Source organism: Mytilus galloprovincialis, chromosome 3, assembly GCF_965363235.1.
Source record: "Mytilus galloprovincialis chromosome 3, xbMytGall1.hap1.1, whole genome shotgun sequence".
Classification (NCBI taxonomy): domain Eukaryota; kingdom Metazoa; phylum Mollusca; class Bivalvia; order Mytilida; family Mytilidae; genus Mytilus; species Mytilus galloprovincialis.
This window is the reverse complement of record NC_134840.1, coordinates 106,888,006-106,911,187: the sequence shown is the minus strand read 5'-3', so window position 1 is coordinate 106,911,187 and position 23,182 is coordinate 106,888,006. Positions and strand designations below refer to the sequence as shown.

Below are 23,182 nucleotides of genomic sequence, written 5' to 3'. Positions count from 1 at the left end.
AGTGATAAAATTGTATAAATTGATCTGATAGATGTTAAACAATTTGTTTGCGGTGATGATGGATACACTATAATAAAGTCAAAAGGATACAGAAAATACATATACAATATTAAGTCAATCTCAGAAAATATAAACTTTTTTCTATAAGGCTGAGTAACTGGGGAAGGGCGATTGTTTATCGAGCCCTTACCCAGTTTTGTGCTGAATACAAATCGGAAGTATAATTTTATGACATTGACCTAATAGTGTTTTTATACTACAACTTAAATAAATACATTGATAGCTTTTTAAATTGTAGCACAAATTTCAATCTTATTTTCATCCCTAATTGAACCCCTGATTATGGAAATAGTGTTTCACGAAGAAAATTGACATTGCATACAATATACATGTGTTACTATATTTAGGAAATAAATACAAGTAGTTGCAGTATAAAATTTCAAATGGATTCGTAGATGTTGTGTTGGTATTTTTAACTGGAATGGCATTATCAAAAAGTGGTACCTGCGAACCAATACCATTGGCACTTTAATACATTTTATATTCACATCCAGACCACTTGAGATCAGCCCCAGATTGTAGAGGGGTTAAAACAAATCCTTTTTATCTAGTCCTTATGTTTCCAAAAAGTGTTTGCAGACTGCCATGGGTCTATTGGTTTTCTTTTTGACATGGCACCAACTCAGCTTACGACTTATAAGTTTGATTGTCCCAATGGTATCTCTCATTGTCATTTTAGCAGTATTTTTAACACTGCCATATAAGCGGGAGGTATGACTGGCCATAAAATCAGGTTCAACCTAGTTTGGGGTTTGTTTTCTATTGCAGTACAGTGTTAAAGTTGTTTTGTTGTTTTCCCTTGATTTTAGTTTGTGATTATCTGTTGACCGTTCTATTACAGGTCTTTTCATCCTCCCTAAGGCAGTTTTACGCTTGACGAAAACGAACTTAATAACGTTTCCTCACACAATGTGATGTCGCTGATAACTTATCCTGATGATGCCTGTTGTCGTCTCAAAGCAGTGATACGAGAATTACGGAGCGACTGATCGGGGTTATATAGGCTTAGGGAAAGATGATAATGCATGCTACCCTGGTTGTTAAAAGAAGTTTTAGGTAAACATTGGTAAAACGATATATGAAGGCATCAAACGGGAAATAAAACATATTAGCAGGAATTTGACATCCTGTAAAACCTCAGTTCTTGGTAGAACAATCATCAATTATACTAAAAACAGATTTGATAAAATAAAAATGATATTGCACTTATATTGAGTTAAACTATCTCTCTCAGTATATATTCGTCGATATTTAGTGCAAAAACATATAATACAAATGTATATACATTTTTGTTTTGTTTTAACAATTGGTCAAACATTCATCTTTTTTCAACGAAATCATCAAAAGGGACACATTCCAATTGCTTGCCAAATATGTGAGGAATCTTATGATTTATGTATAGTTTAAAATGTAAAATTTATATACTGTGGGATGATATTGATATCCTTCCAAATCAGATAAAGATTGCACAACACTCCAAATTAGTCATATATATTAAATGTGTTTCATACACCATTCACCACTGCTAGAGTGTGTTCATCATAATGGCTTCATCCAAATCTCTGCAGGAAGGACAGATTCCGATATCTTGTCAGTTGTGCGAGGATTCAAATGAATTAAAATGGAAAGAGTCAAATCCACTTACCAACATATCATTATTGACATCAAAGACATTGCTTCACACCTGCAACAAGCTAAAGATAACGAAGTATTTCGAAATATTCCATGTGAAATTCATAGCGGACATAACTGTTGCTTATTTTGTGGTGGCACGGTAGTATTTGCATTCCAGAATTTATGTTGCTCTTTTGTGTACCCTACTTAGGTTAATGTATCTAAACAGTGTGATTGGACAAAAAATACAGTATCAACTGAACATACTTTCCCAAACTGAGGGATGAATCAGGTGTAGAAAAATATGAAATAATTTTACATACAGATGAAAATGAATTTTTGAGATTTTTTTTTTAATTTTGTATTCACTGCACTATAAAAGACCTAAAAACACTAGTGGCCTTAGGTATTTAAATATAGCAAAAAAAGTAAACGGTCATGATACATATTCAAATTCATTTCTAAATAGTAAAATGAAAGTACTTCAGTTTGCAGTGTTAGAAAGTGGTGAAAATTCTAAAAAGGCTATCAATATCCCTATGGGCCAGGAAATACTACCGTGCCACCTTGTCAGACCTGCGATAAAGTTGTCTGCCCTTCGTGTATTGCAGAAACTCATACCAAACACGATATGATTGAATTATCCGAAGGATATAAATTAACTGTAAAGAAATTAAAACGTTTAATTCTGAGCTTGACGTGAAAAAATCAAATTGTCAAAAAGGATTATCTGACCTATCTTTATTCAAATCTTCAGAAAACTTCAAATATATGAGTGCGAAGCAAAGCATCGAGAGTCGTGAAAAAGTTTTAAAAGATGAAGTTGAAATGCACACAAAAAAAATTATAAAAGAAATTGATCAGAGATGGGATCGTAAAAACAAAATCAGTAAATGATGCATATATTAAGTCACAGAAAATACACAAAGACCTAGAATTTCGAAGCGAGAGTTTTACCAATGCATTAGCTTCTTACAATACAAGTGATGTTTTCAATGCATACAAAGAAGAAAAAACAGCCAGGATACAAAGAATAGAACAAGTAAATACTCATTTTAAAAGACTGCCAAAATATGTGGCAGGGACAATGCAGATTCTACAGGCACTACATGGAAACCTAACAGAGTCTGATGAAATTTATTCACTAGAACAATATAAATTCAATGTGGTTTCAAAATTCAACACAGCACTTAAGCAAGTTGACATGGTATTCATCTGTGCTGATGAAACAATGTGGATTAGACTGGTAAAAGTTGTGCAGAACAGACAGGTGAAATGTGTTGGTATGGCAGTATTACCATCTGGAGAATTACTAATGAACCAAATCTTAAAATACTTTCTCATACCACTGGAAAAATTACTTCTTCAAAATATAGTGAAGCACCTTTAAGTACCGGTCATATCCATATAACCGGCGATAATAGGATCATAATCAAAGCCAGAAAGAAAGGATCTGTCTTCCCAGTTAAAGGCACTAGACAAGTTGTTGTTATGGATACAGAAGGAAGAACTGAAAAGGTATGGCAAGCCGTTCTCGTCAAAACTATGTTTAAACCATTTTTCGAAAAATTTACACACTGAGAATTACAATAAAGCACTCTGAGATTTAAAAACTTCAAAACGCACACTGAGAAATAAAAATTACACACTGAGAATTGAAAAGTACACACTGAGAATTAAAAATTACACACTGAGATTTCATAAAGACGCACTGAGATTACAAAAATGAAAAACGCACACTGAGAATTGAAAATTACACACTGAGATTTCAAAAAGACACACCGAGAATAAATAAACTGAAAACACACACTGAGAATTTGAAATTACACACTGAGAATTTAAAATTACACACTGAGATTTGTGCGCAATTTTTATGCGCACATATCTAAATAGCATACTTAATCTGAATATATTACAAGCTAAATACAACAAGGGGACAGAACTCGTTAGTTCTTCGATTTGGTTCCAAATTATTAAAAAAAAACACTTTAGAAATACAAGAACAATAAATACCCACTTACTCTTAATACAAAATAACAATCTTCAAAAGAATGCAGTGAAATTTTTACTCAAGTGTCTATTATAGCATATAAACGTAACAAAAATATAAAAGATTAACTAGCGAAATCAGGGAAACAGTTGGAAGACTTTTGAAAAGGGACCCACGGTTTTAAGTTAAAAAAAATCCCGATACACTGGTAGTTATGATCTGAATTATAATAGGCAACAAACTTATGAATATGAGCGATGTTAATTAAAAGATATTAATCTGTTGAATTATTCATCTCATGAATATTCATTAGTAATTTGCATATTAATCTCAGTGTGTATTTTTGAAATCTCTGTGTGTAATTAACAATTCTCAGTGTGTGTTTTTCAATTTATTTTATCTCAGTGTGTCTTTTTAAAATCTCAGTGTGTAATTTTGAATTCTCGGTGTGTGTTTTTTATTTTTTTAAATCTGAGTGTGTAATTTCGATTTCTCAGTGTGTTATTTTAGGTTTTTAAATCTCAGTGTGTATTTTTTTCGAAAAAAGGGTTTAAACATAGTTTTGACGAGGACGGCTTGCCATAAAAAGGTGTATGAATAAGACAATAATGGAAAACCTATCTTTTTAGAACAATATACACTGGGGTAAAGCTGATGACCGTAACTGCATTCACGGTCATCCCAAGATGTCGGATGAAAAATTAGGTCAGTTTCTGTATTGTCTGTTAAAGTGTTTCTATATCATTTTCTTTACAAATCATACATTGAAACGATGTAAATTTATAAAAGAATCACTCGGAAATCACTAATTACTTCTGAGAAATGTGCATGAAACGGGAAATTCGATTTGAAAAAATCGCCAAGATGACCGTAAATCACAATCGAGATGACCGTAACAGAATCAGCGATTCATAACAAGGCTGACCGTAACTGCCATTCAGATGACCGTAATTTGTAAATGATGACCGTAACTTTTAAAGGATGACCCTCAATTCTAAGAAATATCCGTAATTATATAACTATCTTTTTGTATCAAATGATTGCCAAAAGACATGCAAATGAACAGGAAGGGAAAACATGCCACAAAAGCGCGATAAAATGACACCTTACAAGCATAATAAAAAAAAATGGGGTGCACAGCCTTCAACTGCTCGACAAAAGACTTGTTTGTTTCTGGGATTCCTTTTAATGACATATAATAAATACGCATTTTTAAAAATGTCAAAAAATTGCATGTACACCCATTGATATTATATCGTCTTTCATTTTGTCGTGCAAATGAAATAACAGAAATATTTTGAAAATATCATTCGAATAAACTAGTGAAGGTGAGCTCCAGCAAAGTAGATTCTTAAAATAGTATTGTACGAAAAGCGTATCACAAGGCGGAACGTTGTCAATTTGTATATATACAGAAATGTTATTCATACAGTCAGGATTCTACTTCTTCAAAATTATCTCCCCATTACGCCAGTTCATGCTCACAATCGTAGAAATGGAAGCCATTGTAGGGATGACGCTCTGCCAATTTTGCTCTTGAAAACTGATAAATTTATCCACATAGCACCATTACGATAGATCGTTATATGTCAGTTGTATTTTAAAAGACAAATGTATCTACTAGCTAATGAGCATTAGTTAATGATCGTTAAACATTTCGTGGAAGGGCAGACTAAACATTTTCAGTGGTTGAAGATTATAAACCCTAGTTATCACACACAAGAAAATCATATTTTTTCGAAGATATCCATTTTCATCATCCAAATTAAAAGACTTTCGTCAAGTACTTTTAGAAAAAAATAGCTATTCGAACACACCTACTCTGTTTTTGTGATTCATTAGATAGGTATCTCACTTGACCCATGTATTTCATCTTTTCGTACTGTCATTTTTTTACGTTATAAAGTCAACCTGTAGCTTTAATATATAATAATGATAGAATCTGAAGCGAGATGCTATATAAAATACTCTTGCTTTGTACGTTTTAAAGACAAAATATACACCCCAAACATGCCCTAACATAAAAAGGTGCACTCGATTTTTCTCTTTTCGATACAATCGTTACCTGTTTTGGGGGATTTTTTCTTGATTCACATAATGGAAGGACAGACACGGAAATTTCTGAACTAAAAGATTGATATGTTCTCCCTCCGTGATAACAAAAAATCGGAGGTTATGCATTTTATACATCCAACTTTAGATACTATATATAAAAAAGAAGATATGGTATTATTGCCGATGAGACAACTATCCAGAAAAGACCAAAATGACACAAACATTAACAACTATAGGTAACCGTAAGGCCTTCAACAATGAGCAAAGCCCATTCCGCATAGTCAGCTATAAAAGGCCCCGATAAGAACCATGTCGTCGACTTGATATCTTATTGTTTTGCATTACTATGTAATAGGTACATTGAAAACCTATGCAAAAGGTGTTTTTAAAATAAGAAAATTGTCGTTTTATTTGTTTCTATTCACTTTTTAAAATTTTGTTACTATATCAAACATTACAGTTAACATTTATCGCTTTCTCGATAAACACAGAGCCTCGATTCTTTTGTTCTATTTCAAAAGTGTTTCCGCCTGCATATATCAAGACAAATTAAGATTTTAATCTGCTTCCTCTGGATCCATACACATGGGCTCGATTACCAAATATTCGTATGTATTATTAATGTTTTTAATGCTCCATTTATTGGCATTGTGTTTTTCTGGTCTGTGCGTACGTCTGTTTGTTTGTCCATTTGTCCAGCTTCAAGTTAAATAAAATTGAAACGTAGTACACATTTTCCCTATGGTATGATCTTTTTAATTCTAAAGTCAAATTACAGTTTTATCCCATTTTCATAGTCCACTAAACATAGAAAATGATAGTGTAGATGATGCATCCGTGTACTAGGGACACATTCATGTTTCTTCAAATTTTCGTCGTATCGCTGTCAATTTGTGTTAAAATTTTAACGTCGATATCAATAAATATTTCATTGTTTACGAGAAATATGCAATTTACTATCATTGTTATAAATCCTAAATATGCCCAATTATATTATAGTTCAAAACAAGAGGCTGTCACAACGACAGCAAACCGGATTTATTAATATTTATTTGTGTCCTGGCAATATCACAAGAACCATTACTGATGAATGGTGAAAGTGAAAATCGTCAACATCAAATTTGACCTCCATTTTGTCATCAGTATCAACATCTTAAAATTTGAAAAGCTTAGATTGAATGGTTCATGAGTAAATGCAACAACGTGAATGGAAACGCCATTTCACAATCTTTCAAGAACGGTAAAAGTCAAAATCGTCATTATTAAACTTGACCTCTAATTTGCCATCAGTAACAACATATAGAAATTTCAAAAGCTTTGGTTGAATGGTTCATGAGAAAATGCACGGACACGACTGGAAACACCATTTTTCAATCTTTCAAGAACCATAACTCCTGAACGGTACAAGTAAAAATCGTCATTATTGAACTTGACCTCCATTTTGTCATCAGTAACAACATATTAAAATTTGGGAAGCTTAAGTAGAACAGTGCATGCGTAAATGCACGGACACGACTGGAAACTCCATTTTTCAATCTTTCAAGAACCATAACTCCTGAACGGTAAAAGTCAAAATCGCCATTATTGAACTTGACCTTCATTTAGTTGTTAGTAACAACATATTAAAATTTTAAAAGCTTTGGTTGAACGGTTCATGAGTTTGTGCACGGACAACATTTGATTGCCGGTCCGCCCGCCCGCCCGTCCGCCCGCCGTACATCCCCAAATCAATAACCGACATTTTTGTCACAAAAATCCGGTTAAAAAGAAATTGATGAAACATATTTATATCCGCTAACCGAGCCCTTATTGAGATCGACAAACTCAACAAAAAAGCTTTGAATACAATACGGATATTTCTTAGAATTGATGGTCATCCTATAAAAGTTACGGTCGTCCTATATAAATTACAGTCAGTCTTTACAAATTACGGTCATCCTTTACAAGTTACGGTCATCTTTTTACCAATCACTGTCATCCTTGTTTTATGTTACGGTCATCTTGAAAATATTTTGATTATGATTTACGGTCATCTTAACGATTTTTTCAAATCGAATTTCCTGTTTCATGCACATTTCTCGGAAGTAATTAGTGATTTTCGAGTGATTCTTTTATAAATTTACATCGTTTCAATGTATGATTTGTAAAGAAAATGATATAGAAACACTTTAACAGACAATACAGAAACTGACCTAATTTTTCATCCGACATCTTGGGATGACCGTGAATGCAGTTACGGTCATCAGCTTTACCCCAGTGAATATAGAGCTAATGAGGCCAGCATATATACTGCACAATTTTCAGACCTCTAAACATTCACTTGACAATTGTGATATTCAATTCCGGTGTCAATGATAGCTTACATTACACTGATTAGAAAGATATATTGTTTTAATGTTTTGCCATTTGGAATAAGGGAAATAATTAGGAATAAACTGTCTACAAAAGGCCATTTCCGGTGAAAATGATGGCTTCCATTTCACTGATTAGAAACATATTTGGTTTTCATGTATTGCTATTGGAAATAATTTTTCTTGAAATAAATTAATAAAATTGAGAATGGAAATGGAGAATGTTTCAAAGAGACAACAACCCGACCATAAAACAGACAACATCAGAAGGTCACCAATAGGTCTTCAATGCAGCGAGAAATTCCCGCACCCGGAGGTGTCTTTCAGCTGGCCCCTAAACAAATATATAAACTTCTCCCGGTCTACCAGATGGAAATTCCGGTTCAGATGATTAATTACTTGACACTTTTCTAAAAGTATAAGGTTTTTATGTACTTTTGCATGAACTATAAGTGCAAAAATTGCCACTTCTTGTTTGCATATAGTCACTTCTTGTTGACCTTTTCTAGGTTATATGTGAACAAACTAAATACAAAAACCCTTATTGCATTTTTATGTACTTGTATGCAGTTTTAGAAGTAGTCTATTTTCAAGCTAAAGAATAAAAGATCTAAAACCAAAGACCGCAACTCCCTATATGTATGGTAAAGTATTTATCCAACAAAACAACGTATTTTGAATATTTAACAGAAGAACAATCCTTTAAAATTTCACCAGAGCACTTCTATCACGACATATCGGCTTTGCGTTAAGTCATTACTGAAAATTTGACCAAAACATTAAGTCAATCGATCTTTCACGATTTCTGAGGAGTTGGCGATTGTTCCCCGTATCGGGCCCAATCCTTTTATCGTTGATAGGCCAAGTCAATGCACTACTATTGTCTTTATACTGCAATCTAAAAAAAAAAACATTTTTAATTGTTGTTTAATGTGTTAATGTTATTTATTTGATTTAGATATTGGGGAAAATCCTCCTTTAAAAAGGCCTCATAGCATGCAGGCGGGGACATATATAACACCTGTTGAAAACCTTAATCGACGGTGAACGAATATCGTTTGAGAATGGACTAGAATATCAACAATAAGCATAAAACAATGATTTATAGGTTGCAAACAAAAAGTATTAACAAGTGAACTATGATTTTCCAATACTTGTTTAAGAAACAAGTTTGAGTCGTTTCACGCATCATTGTATACATGAGAAACAAGAACAGGTTGAAAGGTCGTATGAATGATTAAATATAATTTCTACAAATTCTATTTGAATATTCATGAGAAAAAGTGATATCGGGGCAGTGACTGTATATGACATAGAAATATACAGTCATCACTTTTTGACTGCTCAAATAGAACGAGTGCAGTATACAATGGATTTAAAGTATTGAATATGAAACTATCGGTACTACTATCAAATAATAGTAAATTCAGATATTACTTGTTGCATTAGTTATTGCAATTGTTAAACTATATAACAAAAATGCTATAAAATTGCATAAAAACGATTTTATTCTTCAACCAAACTTATCGAAAAATCAAGAAAATTTTGGAATTTTCAGTATGCAATTATAGGTTTGATATCATTTACATCTACATGCAGTGATTGTGTCATAAGAAAATGCCTGTACATTGTGTCATAAGAAAATGCCTGTACCAAGTCAGGAATATGACAGTTGTTATTTATTCGTTTTATGCGTTTGAGCGTTTGATTTTGCCATTTGATTAGGGACTTTCCGTTATTAATTTTCCTCGGAATTAGTTCAAAATGCCTCAAATTATAACTGATAAAAACACAATTAAAACAAGTGACTAAATATTCTTTCTTCTAATGAAGATGATATAATAGCAAGAAACACTACTGCAATTTAAAAACTCAGGAGAGTGATGTCTCAGCCAAACTCTTTTTTTGTTTTTTTGTTTTTATCTCAACATACTTTGGTATTTGCTGCTCAGTCATAGTATTCTTTTTCACAACATGTTTTCCCCAGTTTTGTTTTTCATCGTATATCACCAACGGTAAAACTTTAAAATTAACCTTCTGTGAATCACATAAGGAAACCTCTTAATTGACAAAAAGAACAGTAACCAAAATTTATTAAGTATACTACTGTTTGTATTGTACTTATCATAAGATTAAAATACACATATAGCTGGGTTTGGTTTAAATTCTAGTATGTTGAAAAGCAAAGATGTGATTATAAACGGTAAATCCTGAAGTCTGTTAAGCTTACCTTGCCAATCTATGCAGAAAATGCTTAAACTTGCAAAAGAAACTAGTGGAATTGTTAGTGTCGATGATGTTATGATATGTGTTACACTAAAAGCCTTTCAATACGAACGAGGTGGAAATTGATGATTTATGGTAAAATAATCGTTTTGTAATAAAGAAAAAAATCAATAAGCCTGGGAAATAAAAATATTTATGTCATGAATAGAGCATCCACTTAAATGACAATATAACTTTAATCGAAAAATCACAAACAAGTTTGTTGAAGAAAACTGACAAAAAATTATGACCAGAAATTTGTATTTTGAGATAACTTCTGAGTATTTTCTCACAAAATAGGAAGCCGGAAAATTCACAAATTATAAATCTACTATAAACATCACAAATATGACTGTATAAGGAAACTGACAACTTTCCATGAAAAATAACAGTATTTGGGTAAAAAGCTATAAGATTTTATCATTTTTAATGGGTAATAAGTTATAACATTTTTATCATTCTTAACCGAAAACAGGAAACCAGAAAATATGTCAAATTGAATGCAAACTAACTTGAGGATGTTTTTGTTAATATCAACAAAAAAATTGTGTAATCGGATTAACTTGAAATGTTTTATATCTCTCATGACAAAAAACATCCTCCGCTAATAAAATCTTACCGACGTACAAGTTATATTCAAAAATATTTACATTCTCGTTGAATAAGTAAAATTTTATTTACTATAAAAGAATGGCAAGAATACAAAATGTAAATTCCGTTTCCCCTCCTTTAAATCTGGGTGGACGAAATCTTATTATGGTTTCTTTACTTTGCTGGTGGATTTTTTTTATTATCGATAGATATATATTGTATGTGTATTATCAAACAAATAATAGAGAATTATCCGAAAACATCTTATTGCTTGATTGTATTTAATCTGAGCTAACAGTAGAAGAAGAAAATACCAGATTTTCTTTTTCTTTCATGCTCATAGATAATTGCAATCTGATACAATCTTATGTAACGAATTCAATATTAATTAAGTGCTTTCCACGGGACTTTTGCAACATTTATTAGAGAACCGTGTTGAACATAGTTTATATCTTGTCGCGTCACATTTCTCCTATCCTCTTTTTTTATGGACAGTTCCCATTGAGTTGGATTTTCTTCTGTACTGTTTATTAACATTAAATTTGGCAGTCTAATCTTATTAAACCTTTCACTATTAGTGCAAGTTCTTTATTTTCATGGGTTCAAGTATTATGATCAAGTTTTCCTGGATTCTCGATCTCATGGTTTTCAATTTTGCTTATTTACTTTGTGCATATGCCATTTTATTTTCTTTGTTGAACCAGTTATTTGTTTTTATATAGTCATTAAGATTATATTACAATGTTGACTGCTGTACCCTAAATTTTGACATTGTTACCTGTTATAAAATTGAGAATGGAAATGGGGAATGTGTAAAAGAGACAACAACCAGACCATAGAACAGACAACATCAGAAGGTCACCAACAGGTTTTTCAATGCAGCGAGAAATTCCCGCAACCGGAGGCGTCCTTCAGTTGTCCCCTAAACAAATATATATACAAGTTCAATGATTATGAACGCTATACTAAACTCCATATTGTACACAAGAAACTAAAATTAAAAATAATACAAGACTAACAAAGGTCAGATGCTCCTGATTTGGGACAGGCGCAAAAATACGGCGGGGTTAAACATGTTTATGAGATCTCAACCCTCCCCCAATACATCTAGCCAATGTAGATAAGTAAACGCATAACAATACGCATATTACATTCAGTTCAAGAGAAGTCCGAGTCTTATTTCAGAAGATGTAACTAAAGAAAATACACAAAATGACAATAATACATAAATAACAACAGACTACTAGCAGTAAACTGACATGCCAGCTCTAGACTTCAATTTAACTGATTGAAAGATTATGTCTTCATCATAAGAATATCATACACAATCCTTCCCATTAGCGGTTTAGTATCATACCATCATAACATATATGAGAAGAACATAACCCGTGTCGTGCAAACAACAGGTTTTTAAATAAATGTGTATAGTTCCGATGCAAAGACCCTATAAGTGAATCAATATTAACGACAAAATATGCAATCTCTTTGCTTTACTCACACATTGTTGTCAATAAGATAAATTTTACGCGACTGTCATAAAAGTGAGAGGTTTGGCTAGCTATAAAACCAGGTCCCCGTGCCTGTAGTGTTTATCTTTATATTTTAACAGTAAGTGTTTTTTGCTTGTGAGAGAGCTGTCTACATTTTCCATTATCATGATTAATGTTCTGTCATTTTGTCTCTTGTGGAGAGTTGTCTCATTGGCAATCATACCACATCTTCTTTTTTATATTGATCCAGCGTTTTCTATGTGAGGAAATGCCTGTACCAAGTCAGGAATGCGACAGTTGTTCTCATGTCAAAAGATTTTTTTTAGCTTTCCGTTTTGGTATTTTATAAAGGACTTTCGTTTTGAATTTCCCTAGAAGTTAACTTTGGTATTTTTCATCACTTATGTGCTGACAAGAATTATCATTGATATGGTCATATTTATAAATTAACTGTTAAAACTTTTGAATTTTTGAAATACTAAGGCTTTTCTACCTTAGGAATAGATTACCTTGGCTGTATTTGTCAAAACTTTTGGGAATTTTGGTCCTCAATGCTCTTCAACTTCGTATTTTATTTGGCCTTTTAACTTTTTTGGATTCGAGCGTCACTGAATGAGTTTAGTTGTTAATTTACCTTGTGCATCATTGTTTTTAAAAGGTTTCATCTGGATATAACTGGATAAATGTTTTGATTATACATAACTAATTGAGTCTTGTGGTGAGTCTATGTTCTTAAACAATTTATTTTTACAAGGAAAGTAAAACGTTATTATAAATGGCATGCATCCAAAGGGATATTCTGGATTAACCTTCATAAGAACACCAAAAGCCGAACATTTGAAAGCCAGTGAAGTATAAAGTAAAATCACAAAAATACCGAACACAGAGGAAAATCAAATAGGAAAGTCTCTAATCATATGGCAAAATCAAATGAAAAACACAACAAAAACGAATGGACAAGAACTGTCATATTCCTGAATTGGTACAGGCATTTCCAAATGTAGAAAATGGTGGATTAAACCTGGTTTTATAGCGCTAAACCTCTCACTTTGTTGACAGTCTCATCAAATTCTGTTATGTTTACAATGTGAACCGAAGAAGATGGAAGAGCTTTATGACAAAATATAAAATAGCACAATTGATCGATGGCCAACTTTGCCTTCAGGAATTGAAACATTAGTGTCTATTATTTCAAAATTCACTTGCTCTCGTCTCAAAGCCGTGTTACGAAAATTAAGAAGCGACTGATCGGGAAAGACGATAACGTATACTACACTGATTGTTTATAGACGTCAAATATAATTTCAAATCTATTTTTAGCATAATTTATGATAATTCTTCCAAGGATTGAAGTTAGGACATGATGTAAAATTCCTGCTATTATGTTTTATTTCTCGTTTATTGTGTTCATATATCGTGGGTAACAACCGTTGCCGGATAGTTTTTCTGCACGAGTAGTCAGGACTTGACCTGACTACAAGTGCAGAAAACTATTCGGCTGGTTGTTATCGGCCTGTTTCTTTTGTAACTTTTGTTTTTTATCTGACTTGTACGACGTTTCAAGAAAGTAATAATATAATCGCAAGACTAAACATTTGAGAAACTTAGATAGCCATAAAGCAGTAAATGTAAGTTATAGTATAAACACATTTTTTTGTCATTTCCCTTCAACCGAAAAAAGAACCATTTTAAGTAAAAGATGAATGTTGTACACATTTAAGACTTTTTAAAATGCAACTTCGTAAAAAAGTAATATATTAAAGAAATATTTTAGTGGAAGGTAGAGACTTTTTATCAAGAAAAAAAAATCAGGAATATAATAATTTGATAAAAAAGAACCATTTCAAGTAAAAGATGAATGCTGTACACATTTAAGACTTTTTAAAATGCAACTTCGTAAAAAAGTAATATATTTAAAAAAATATTTTAGTGGTAAGTAGCATTACGTTTGATTATTATGGATGAAACGGAAAGCGGGGAGGGGGGGGGCTAATTCGTTTTAAAATAAACAGGCTGTGATCTTTATTTTTGATGAAAAAATGCAGGATGTGTCATTCCATCCCCCAATTCCCCCTAAAAAAATTTTGTAAAAATCGCGCGTTTGTTGCCAAATACATGAATTTGATATTCAGTGTGTGGTGGGGGGAGGGGGTCCCGGGTGTTGGAACAACCCTTTTTTGGACGATCAATGTATTTAAATGGGGACATAAAGTTGGACCCCCCCCTGTTTTGTCCTGGATTTGGACCTGGATCCGCCACTGATATAAATTCGATAACAATATAAATTTATCAAAAGAATGAATTTCCTACTTCATTAGAGAATGAAATGTTTATGAAAAAATGGATTTTATCTTGATATTATATATATTCAGGCATATACTTTAATTTTTTTTTTATTCATGCTCGTCTCTAGATCTGCAGGTGTTAATTGGGATTAAACACGTGTAACATTATGATCCAATCGCAGCTTACCGCCCAAAACTGATGACATAAGTTGAATGATTTTCTTCTAGATTTGCTGCTTATTTGGACGTGATCACTTTGTTAATAGAATCAATCGTGCATTAGTGAGTTGATAGGGATTTTATCTTTTGATAAGATTTGATTTTTATTTACTTATTTCCTATCTTATTTTTATTGAAATATACACGTCAGTATCATCATTTGTTTACTTTCAGCATTGTCCAAAATACTATTCATGTCCATATATCAAAGAAAACATTTATTGACCGAATATTTTGCTTCATAAAGGGGGCGGTATGTTCTTTTTTGAGTATATTAACTATTTACTTTTCAACGCCATCACCCAAATGTTTTTTTGTTTAAATCAGCACTCTTTATGGTATTCGGAAAATCAGGAATCATGCAAAACATTAATTTGTCATCTGCTTGACCATAATAATTTTTTTTTCCTCATAAAATTTGGGATCAAAATATCTATTTTAGGAAAAAACCATACCCCCCCCCCCCCTCTTTGAAGTTAAATGTCTTATCCCTTAGTGTACTGATAAGAATAGTATTTTACTGGAAATGTTTGAAAAAAGACATTGATGCTAACGTAAATATGTTTTCAATAAAAAGACAGGAAATAAGTCGGTGAACCAAAAAATTCAAATCTAATTGAAATTTAAAGTGCCCATGAACTCACTGATCATGCACGAGTGATTCTATTCATAAAAAGTGTCCGTGTAACAACTAAAAAGAGTCCGTGTATCATCTAAAAAGAGTCCGTGTAACATCCGTTTATGTACTATTTTTCTATAGCTCTGCGGGGGGCAAAGTCGTACAAATTGAGTTAAACTATCCCTCTAAGTATATATTCATCGATATCAGTGCAATAACATATAGTACAAATACAATGTACAAACACTTTTGTTTTGTTTTATCAATTGTTTCAAACATTCAATCCTTTTCAACGAACGGATCATGGCATAATCCACATATAAGGGACACATTCCAATTGCTTGCCAAATATGTGAGGAATCTTATGATTTATGTATAGTTTAAAACGTAAAAATCAATGTTCTGTTGGATGATATTGACATCCTTCCTCATCCGATAAAGATTTTAAAAAGAAGTCACAACACTTCACACTAATCATATATAAGATTAAATATTTTGTATACATCACTCATTGCAACCACCGTGAGAGTGTGTTCAGCATAATGGCTTCATCCAAATCTACCATGAAGGACAAATTCCTATATCTTGCCAGTTGTGCGAAGAATCTAATGAAATAAAGTGGAAATGTTTACAATGTGACTTTCTCTTGTGTACACAATGTCAGAAAATTCATAAGAAAGTGAAATCTACGTACCAGCATACAATCATAGACATTAAGGACATTGCCTCTCAACAGCAACAAATCAAGGATACATTAGATTTTAGTCACATACCATGCAGAATTCATAGTGACCAAAACTGTTGCATATTCTGTCAGACATGTGATGAAGTTGTTTGCCCTTCCTGTATAGCTAAAATCCATACCAAACACAACATGATTGAATTAGTGGAGGGATATAAAATGACTGCCAAAAAAATTAGTAGATTCTATTCTGAACTTGACATACAATTAGCAAATTATAAAAGAGAAAGATCTAACCTGTTATCTTTCAAATCTTCAGAAGACTTCAAATATGAGGAAGAGAAGCAAAATATTTTGAGTCGAGAAAAAGTTTTGAAAAATGAAGTTGAAATTCACACACAACAACTTTTGAAAGATATTGGTCAGAGTTGGAAGCAAATAAAATCTCTAACTGATGCCGATAGTGAGTCACAGAAAATAAACAAAGAATTAGAATTTCGAAAAGAGAGTTTAACAAATGCCTTGGCTTCTGTCAATACTTGTGACGTTTTTAGTGCATACAAAGAAGAATTAACATCCAGGCAACAAAGAATAGAACACGCTAATACTCTTTATAGAAGACTACCCCAATATGTACCAGGGAAAATGAGGATTCTACAGTCATTACATGGAGAACTCATCACGTCCACTGATGAGTATTCACCTGAACAATATGAGTTTAAAGTGATAAAACAGTATAAAACCGGACGAGTACTTGTTGAAATTTTAATATGTTGTGACGATGGAACATTGTGGGTAGGCTTTGTTAAAGACAATATCATACAAAAAATACAATTTTCAAACAAATTATTAAATGTAGTGAAGGAAATACAGACGTCTTTTGTTTCTATGGTACCATTACCATCAGGAGACCTACTTATATCTAATGCAGAATCAAATCTTAAAAGGCTTTCACATACCACTGGAAAAATAACTCACTTTAAATATAGTGTAGCACCCTTAATAACAGGTGCTGTCCATGTAACTGGGGATGGTAAGATCATTGTCAGAACCAGAGAGAAAGGACCTCTCTTCCCAGTTAAAGGCACAAGGCAAGTTGTTGTTATAGATATACAAGGAAGAACGGAAAATGTTTATGAATTAGACAATAATGGAAAACATATCTTTTCTGCTCCGCAAAGAATAACAACAGACACTGACAATAACATATATGTTCTAGATTATCTGAATGAAGACTGTGGTAGAATATTGGCATTAAATAAAATAAACGGTGTGAAATGGATATATAATAGCGATCCAGATATGAACCAAAAACAAACATTTAAGCCTTCAGGTTTATTTGCTGCAAAATCAGACAATATTATAATTATAGATTCTAAGAATCAAATGATTCATATTCTTAACTCTTCAGGGCGGTGCCTTCATTACCTGAAAACAAAGGATCAGTTAGATATAAAGTTACCATTCTCTGTAGACATGGACAATAGAGGTATACTGTACATAGGCTGTAACACTAAATCCCGGGAACCTGATGAAGCCAAAATTTATACAGTTCAGATATCAGGATTCTGAAATAATGATTTTGTTAACTCCGTTGATCAAACTTTTAATAACTTAAAGGAGTTTCAGGGTATATGCCATGTTTTCATTTTTGATTCTACATGCATAATCAGAATACTTGAAAGCGTTAAAAATGATTCAAATAACATTTTCGCCTCTACCTGTGAATAACTTTGTCAATTCACATTACCAAATGCCTGAAATGATAAAAAGTTAAAAATACAACACAGTGATCTAGTTATTAGTTTGCAATTTGTTTAAAGCAGTTATCAGTTTTAATGAAACTTGATAAATGTTTTCTTACTGTTTTTTATGTTTTTTTCATTGTATATAAAATGTTGGATTAAGGTTCCACTTAAGTCAAAATATAGGACACTTCATAACCATCTAGACTTTGCTTGTATTTTTCAGCCGATAATGAATAAAGTCCTAAACTATGGGAACATATCTTCATTTAAACATACTTATGTTGTTAAAATAATTTACAAAGACATAATTGTATTAAGGTTATAAACAACGTCAGTACTTAGAATCTACACTTCAAGACCATCATGCATTATTTGTTATGTTGATACAGAATATCTATCAAAGAACTCATCAAAGATACTAGGGATAAGATCAAGCACGCGTTTCTAATAAAAAAAAAGAATCATCAGGGATCCTCGAATCAAAAAACCTTAAAAGGCCAGATAAACTACGAATTAACAGAGCATTTAGGACCCAGAATTCTAACAGTTTTGACAACTACACGTAAAGAGTGGTAATAAATATCAATGGGACATTTCCTCTCAAAAGTCAAAAATAAACTGAGAACCCTTTTAATAATACAAGAGAGAGCAAGATGCTCCGCAGAACGCAGCTTTATACGACCACAGAGGTCGAACCCTGAACAGTTGGGGCAATTATAGACACTATATTTAAGCTTGATACAGCTCTGAATTTGGATTGTGATTAAATAGTTGACACAACATAGGTTTCTGACACAGAATGAATGTGGTCTATGAACTTAAAACTTAAAAACTTAAAATGTTTAAATTGGACATTTATTTTTACCAATTATGGTCAAATATCCAAAATCTAAATGCATGGTTAGATTCAGCATATCATAGAACCCCAATAATTCAATTTTTTATGAAATCAAATAATGTTCAATTTGACCCTTTAGACCTCAATGTGGACCAATTTGATAACCAGGGCCTAATATTAACAAGAGTGCACACACTGAAATGTCTCGCCTTCTTTACTAATCATTGATATTATGTTGATAGATTAAATATAAAGCTTTATTACAACTGTCACATAAACTCAACATTAACCAAGAAAACTAAACATTGATCAATGAACAATGAGGCCAAGGTCAGATGAACCATCCCAGGCAGACATGTATAGCTAACAATTATTCCATACTACAAATATAGTTGACCTATTGCTTATAAATTAAGAAAAATAGACCAAAACACAAATACTAAACACTTAGCAATGAACCGTGAAAATGAGGTCAAGGTCAAATAAAACCTGCGCGACTGACATATAGATCATAAAATATTTCCATTTACCAATTATAGTTGACCTATTACATATAGTTTACGAAAAAATAGACCAAAACTCAAAAATTTAACCATGAAAATGAGGTCAAGGTCAGATGACACCTGTCAGCTAGACATGTACACCTTACAATCATTCCATACACCAAATATAGTAGACCTATTGCATATAGTATAAGAAAAACAGACCAAAACACAAAAACTTAACTATAACCACTGAACCATGAAAATGAGGTCAAGGTCAGATGACACCTGCCAATTGGACATGTACACCTTACAGTTCTTCCATACACCAAATATACAAGACCTATTGCTTATAGTGTCTGAGATATGGACTTGACCACCAAATCTTAACCTTGTTCACTGATCCATGAAATGAGGTGAGGTCAAGTGAAAACTGTCTGACGGGCACCTTGCAAGGTACGCACATACCAAATATAGTTATCCTATTACTTATAATAAAAGAGAATTTAACATTACAAAACCAGATGCTCCGCAGGGCGCAGCTTTATACGACCGCATAGGTTGAACCCTGAACGGTTGGGGCAAGTATGGACACAACAATCAAGCTGGATTCAGCTCTAAATTTGGATTGTGATTAAATAGTTGACACAGCATAGGTTTTGGACACAGAATGAATGTGGTCTAATGAACTTAAAATATTTTTTTTGTCTTTGAGCAATCACTATGCTGTTGAATATTAATCCTCTCAAAAAAATGTTTGAAGAAATTTTCTTTTTATTTATGAAATCTGAAATGAGAAAAATTAACCCCCCCCCCCCCCTCACACCATTTTTTTTCACATCCCCATTTCCCTTTTTTCAAAACTGATCTCAATTCAAATTTCTAATGGAGTTTGCAACAATAACTACTCATTTAAATACATCATAAAATATTAAAATGTAACAAAAAGTGCTTGTTATCACTGAATGGTAAAGAGTGTTTTAATTTATCAGTTGGTAGTAAAAGTGAATATACATTGTGCATTGTATAAAACAATGATTTAAGTTGATTCAACTACTATTCTGGACAAAGAAAGATAACTCCAATCAATTGAAAATTTCTTGCTATTGCACAATATTGTGCAATTAGATATTTCTTGCTATTGCACAATAGTGTGCAATTGAAAATATTTGCTATTGCACAATACTGTGCAATTGAAGATTTTTTGCTATTGCACAATACTGTGCAATTGAACATTTTTTGCTATTGCACAATACTGTGCAATTGAAGATTTCTTGCTATTGCTGAATACTGTGCAATTGAAAATTTCTTGCTATTGCACAATACTTAATATAATAATTTTGGATCCTGATTTGAACCAAATTGAAAACTGGGCCCATAATCAAAAATCTAAGTACATGATTAAATTCAGCATATCAAAAAAGCCAAAGAATTCAATTTTTATTAAAATCAAAATTTGTTTAATGTTGGACCCTTTGGTATTTAATGTAGACCAATTTGAAAACGGGACTAAAAATTAAGAATCTACATACACAGTTAGATTTGGCATATCAAAGAACCCCAATTATTGAATTTTTGATGAAATCAAACAAAGTTTAATTTTTGACCCCGATTTGGACCAACTTTAAAACTGGGCCAATAATCAAAAATCTAAGTACATTTTTAGATTCAGCATATCAAAGAACCCCAAGGATTCAATTTTTGTTAAAATCAAACTAAGTTTAATTTTGGACCCTTTGGACCTTAATGTAGACCAATTGGAAAACGGAACCAAAAATTAAGAATCTACATACACAGTTAGATCCGGCATATCAAAGAACCCCAATTATTCAATTTTTGATGAAATCAAACAAAGTTCAATTTTGGACCCTTTGGGCCCCTTATTCCTAAAAACCTGTTGGAACCAAAACTCAAAAAATCAAACCCAACCTTCCTTTTATGGTCATAAACCTTGTGTTTAAATTTCATTGATTTCTATTTACTTATACTAAAGTTATTGTGCGAAAACCAAGAATAATGCTTATTTGGGCCCTTTTTTGGCCCCTAATTCCTAAACTGTTTGAACTAAAACTCCCAAAATCAATCCCAACCTTCCTTTTGTGGTCATAAACCTTGTGTCAAAATTTCATAGATTTCTATTTACTTAAACTAAAGTTATAGTGCGAAAACCAAGAAAATGCTTATTTGGGCCCTTTTTGGCCCCTAATTCCTAAAATTTTGGGACCAAAACTCCCAAAATCAATCCCAACCTTCCTTTTGTGGTTATAAACCTTGTGTTAAAATTTCATAGATTTCTATTCACTTTTACTAAAGTTAGAGTGCGAAAACTTAAAGTATTCGGACGACGACGACGACGACGCCAACGTGATAGCAATATACGGCGAAAAATTTAAAAATTTTGCGGTCGTATAAAAAATGAACTTTTTTTTCAAGTTGTCACTGAACCATGAAAATGAGGTCAATGACATTGGACATGTGACCGACGGAAAGTTCGTAACATGAGGCATCTATATACAAAGCATGAAGCATCCAGGACTTCCACCTTCTAAAATATAAAGCTTTGCAGGCTCGACAAAAATCTGAATACATGGTTAGATTCAGCATATTGAAGAACCCCATATATTCAATTTTTGTTGAAATCAAACAAAACAAAAAAGTTTAATTTTGGACCCTGGTTTGGACCAACTTTTAAACTGGGCCCATAATAAAAAATCTAAATACATGTTTAGATTCAGCATATCAAAGAACCCCAAGAATTCAATTTTTGTTAAAATCAAGCTAAGTTAAATTTTGGACCCTTTGGGCCATAATGTAGACCAATTTGATACCGGACCAAAAATTAAGAATCTAAATACAGGGTTAGATTTGGCATATCAAAGAACCCCAATAATTCATTTTTTGATGAAATCAAACAAAGTCTTTCGGCCACTAAATCCTAAAATGTTGGGACCAAAACTCCCAAAATCAATCCCAACCTTCCTTTTGTGGTCATAAACCTTGTGTTGTAATTTCATAGATTTCTATATACTTACACTAAAGTTATTGTGCAAAACCAAGAAAAATGCTTATTTAGGACCTTTTTTGGCCCCTAATTCCTAAACTGTTGGGACCAAAACTCCCAAAATCAATCCCAACCTTCCTTTTGTGGTCATAAACCTTATGTTAAAATTTCATAGATTTCTGTTTACTTTCTGCTTACTTATACTAAAGTTATTGTGCGAAAAACAAGAAAAATGCTAATTTGGGCCCTTTATTGCCCCTTTTTCCTAAACTGTTGGGACCAAAACTCGCAAAATCAATCCCAACCTTCCTTTTATGGTCATAAACCTTGTGTTTCAATTTCATAGATTTCTATTTACTTATACTAAAGTTATAGTGCAAAAACCAAATGTCTTCGGACAACGAATACGACACCAACGTCATACCAATATACGACCAAAAAATTGTCAATTTTTGCAGTCATATTAAAAGACCAAAAGGCACAAAATAGTACATAAAACTTAAGATTGAGCAAAACAAACCCTCTAAAAACATGGGTGATCTCAAGTTTTCTGGAAGGGTAAGCAGATCCTGCTTCAAATGTGACATTCGTCATTTTGTTTTGTAACTACAACCCCCATGAAAGGTCACATTCGGGGAAAGAGGACAGGATTGTGGTGACAAAAATTGGAACACACATTTCCTCATCTGTAAAACATATGTTCCATAACAGTAAACCATATTGTGATGACGTCTGTCAAATTTATGAAGGGATGATTTCTACTTCACCACTTGGAACTCTTGGTTTAATAGCTTTCTTGTGAGAAGCAACCCTCTAGAGATCAAGAAAATTATGATGAGAAATGCAAGCTCTGTAATATCCTATCAACTGGGAGATATATATACTGCATATA

General features: G+C 32.5%; 1 protein-coding gene across 1 annotated transcript; it reads left to right on the top strand.

Annotated features, from left to right (window-relative positions):
- Positions 1–16,286: 16,286 nt before the first annotated feature.
- On the top strand, positions 16,287–18,129 carry LOC143069715 (uncharacterized). Its single transcript, XM_076244484.1, has one exon. It carries the CDS (start codon positions 16,414–16,416, stop codon positions 17,791–17,793), a length of 1,380 nt encoding a protein of 459 aa, XP_076100599.1. The 5' UTR covers positions 16,287–16,413; the 3' UTR covers positions 17,794–18,129.
- The last annotated feature ends 5,053 nt before the right edge of the window (positions 18,130–23,182 follow it).

Excerpts from the sequence above, each read along its gene's own strand:
- LOC143069715 (XM_076244484.1), top strand. The coding sequence starts at position 16,414 with ATGATTGAATTAGTGGAGGGATATAAAATGACTGCCAAAAAAATTAGT.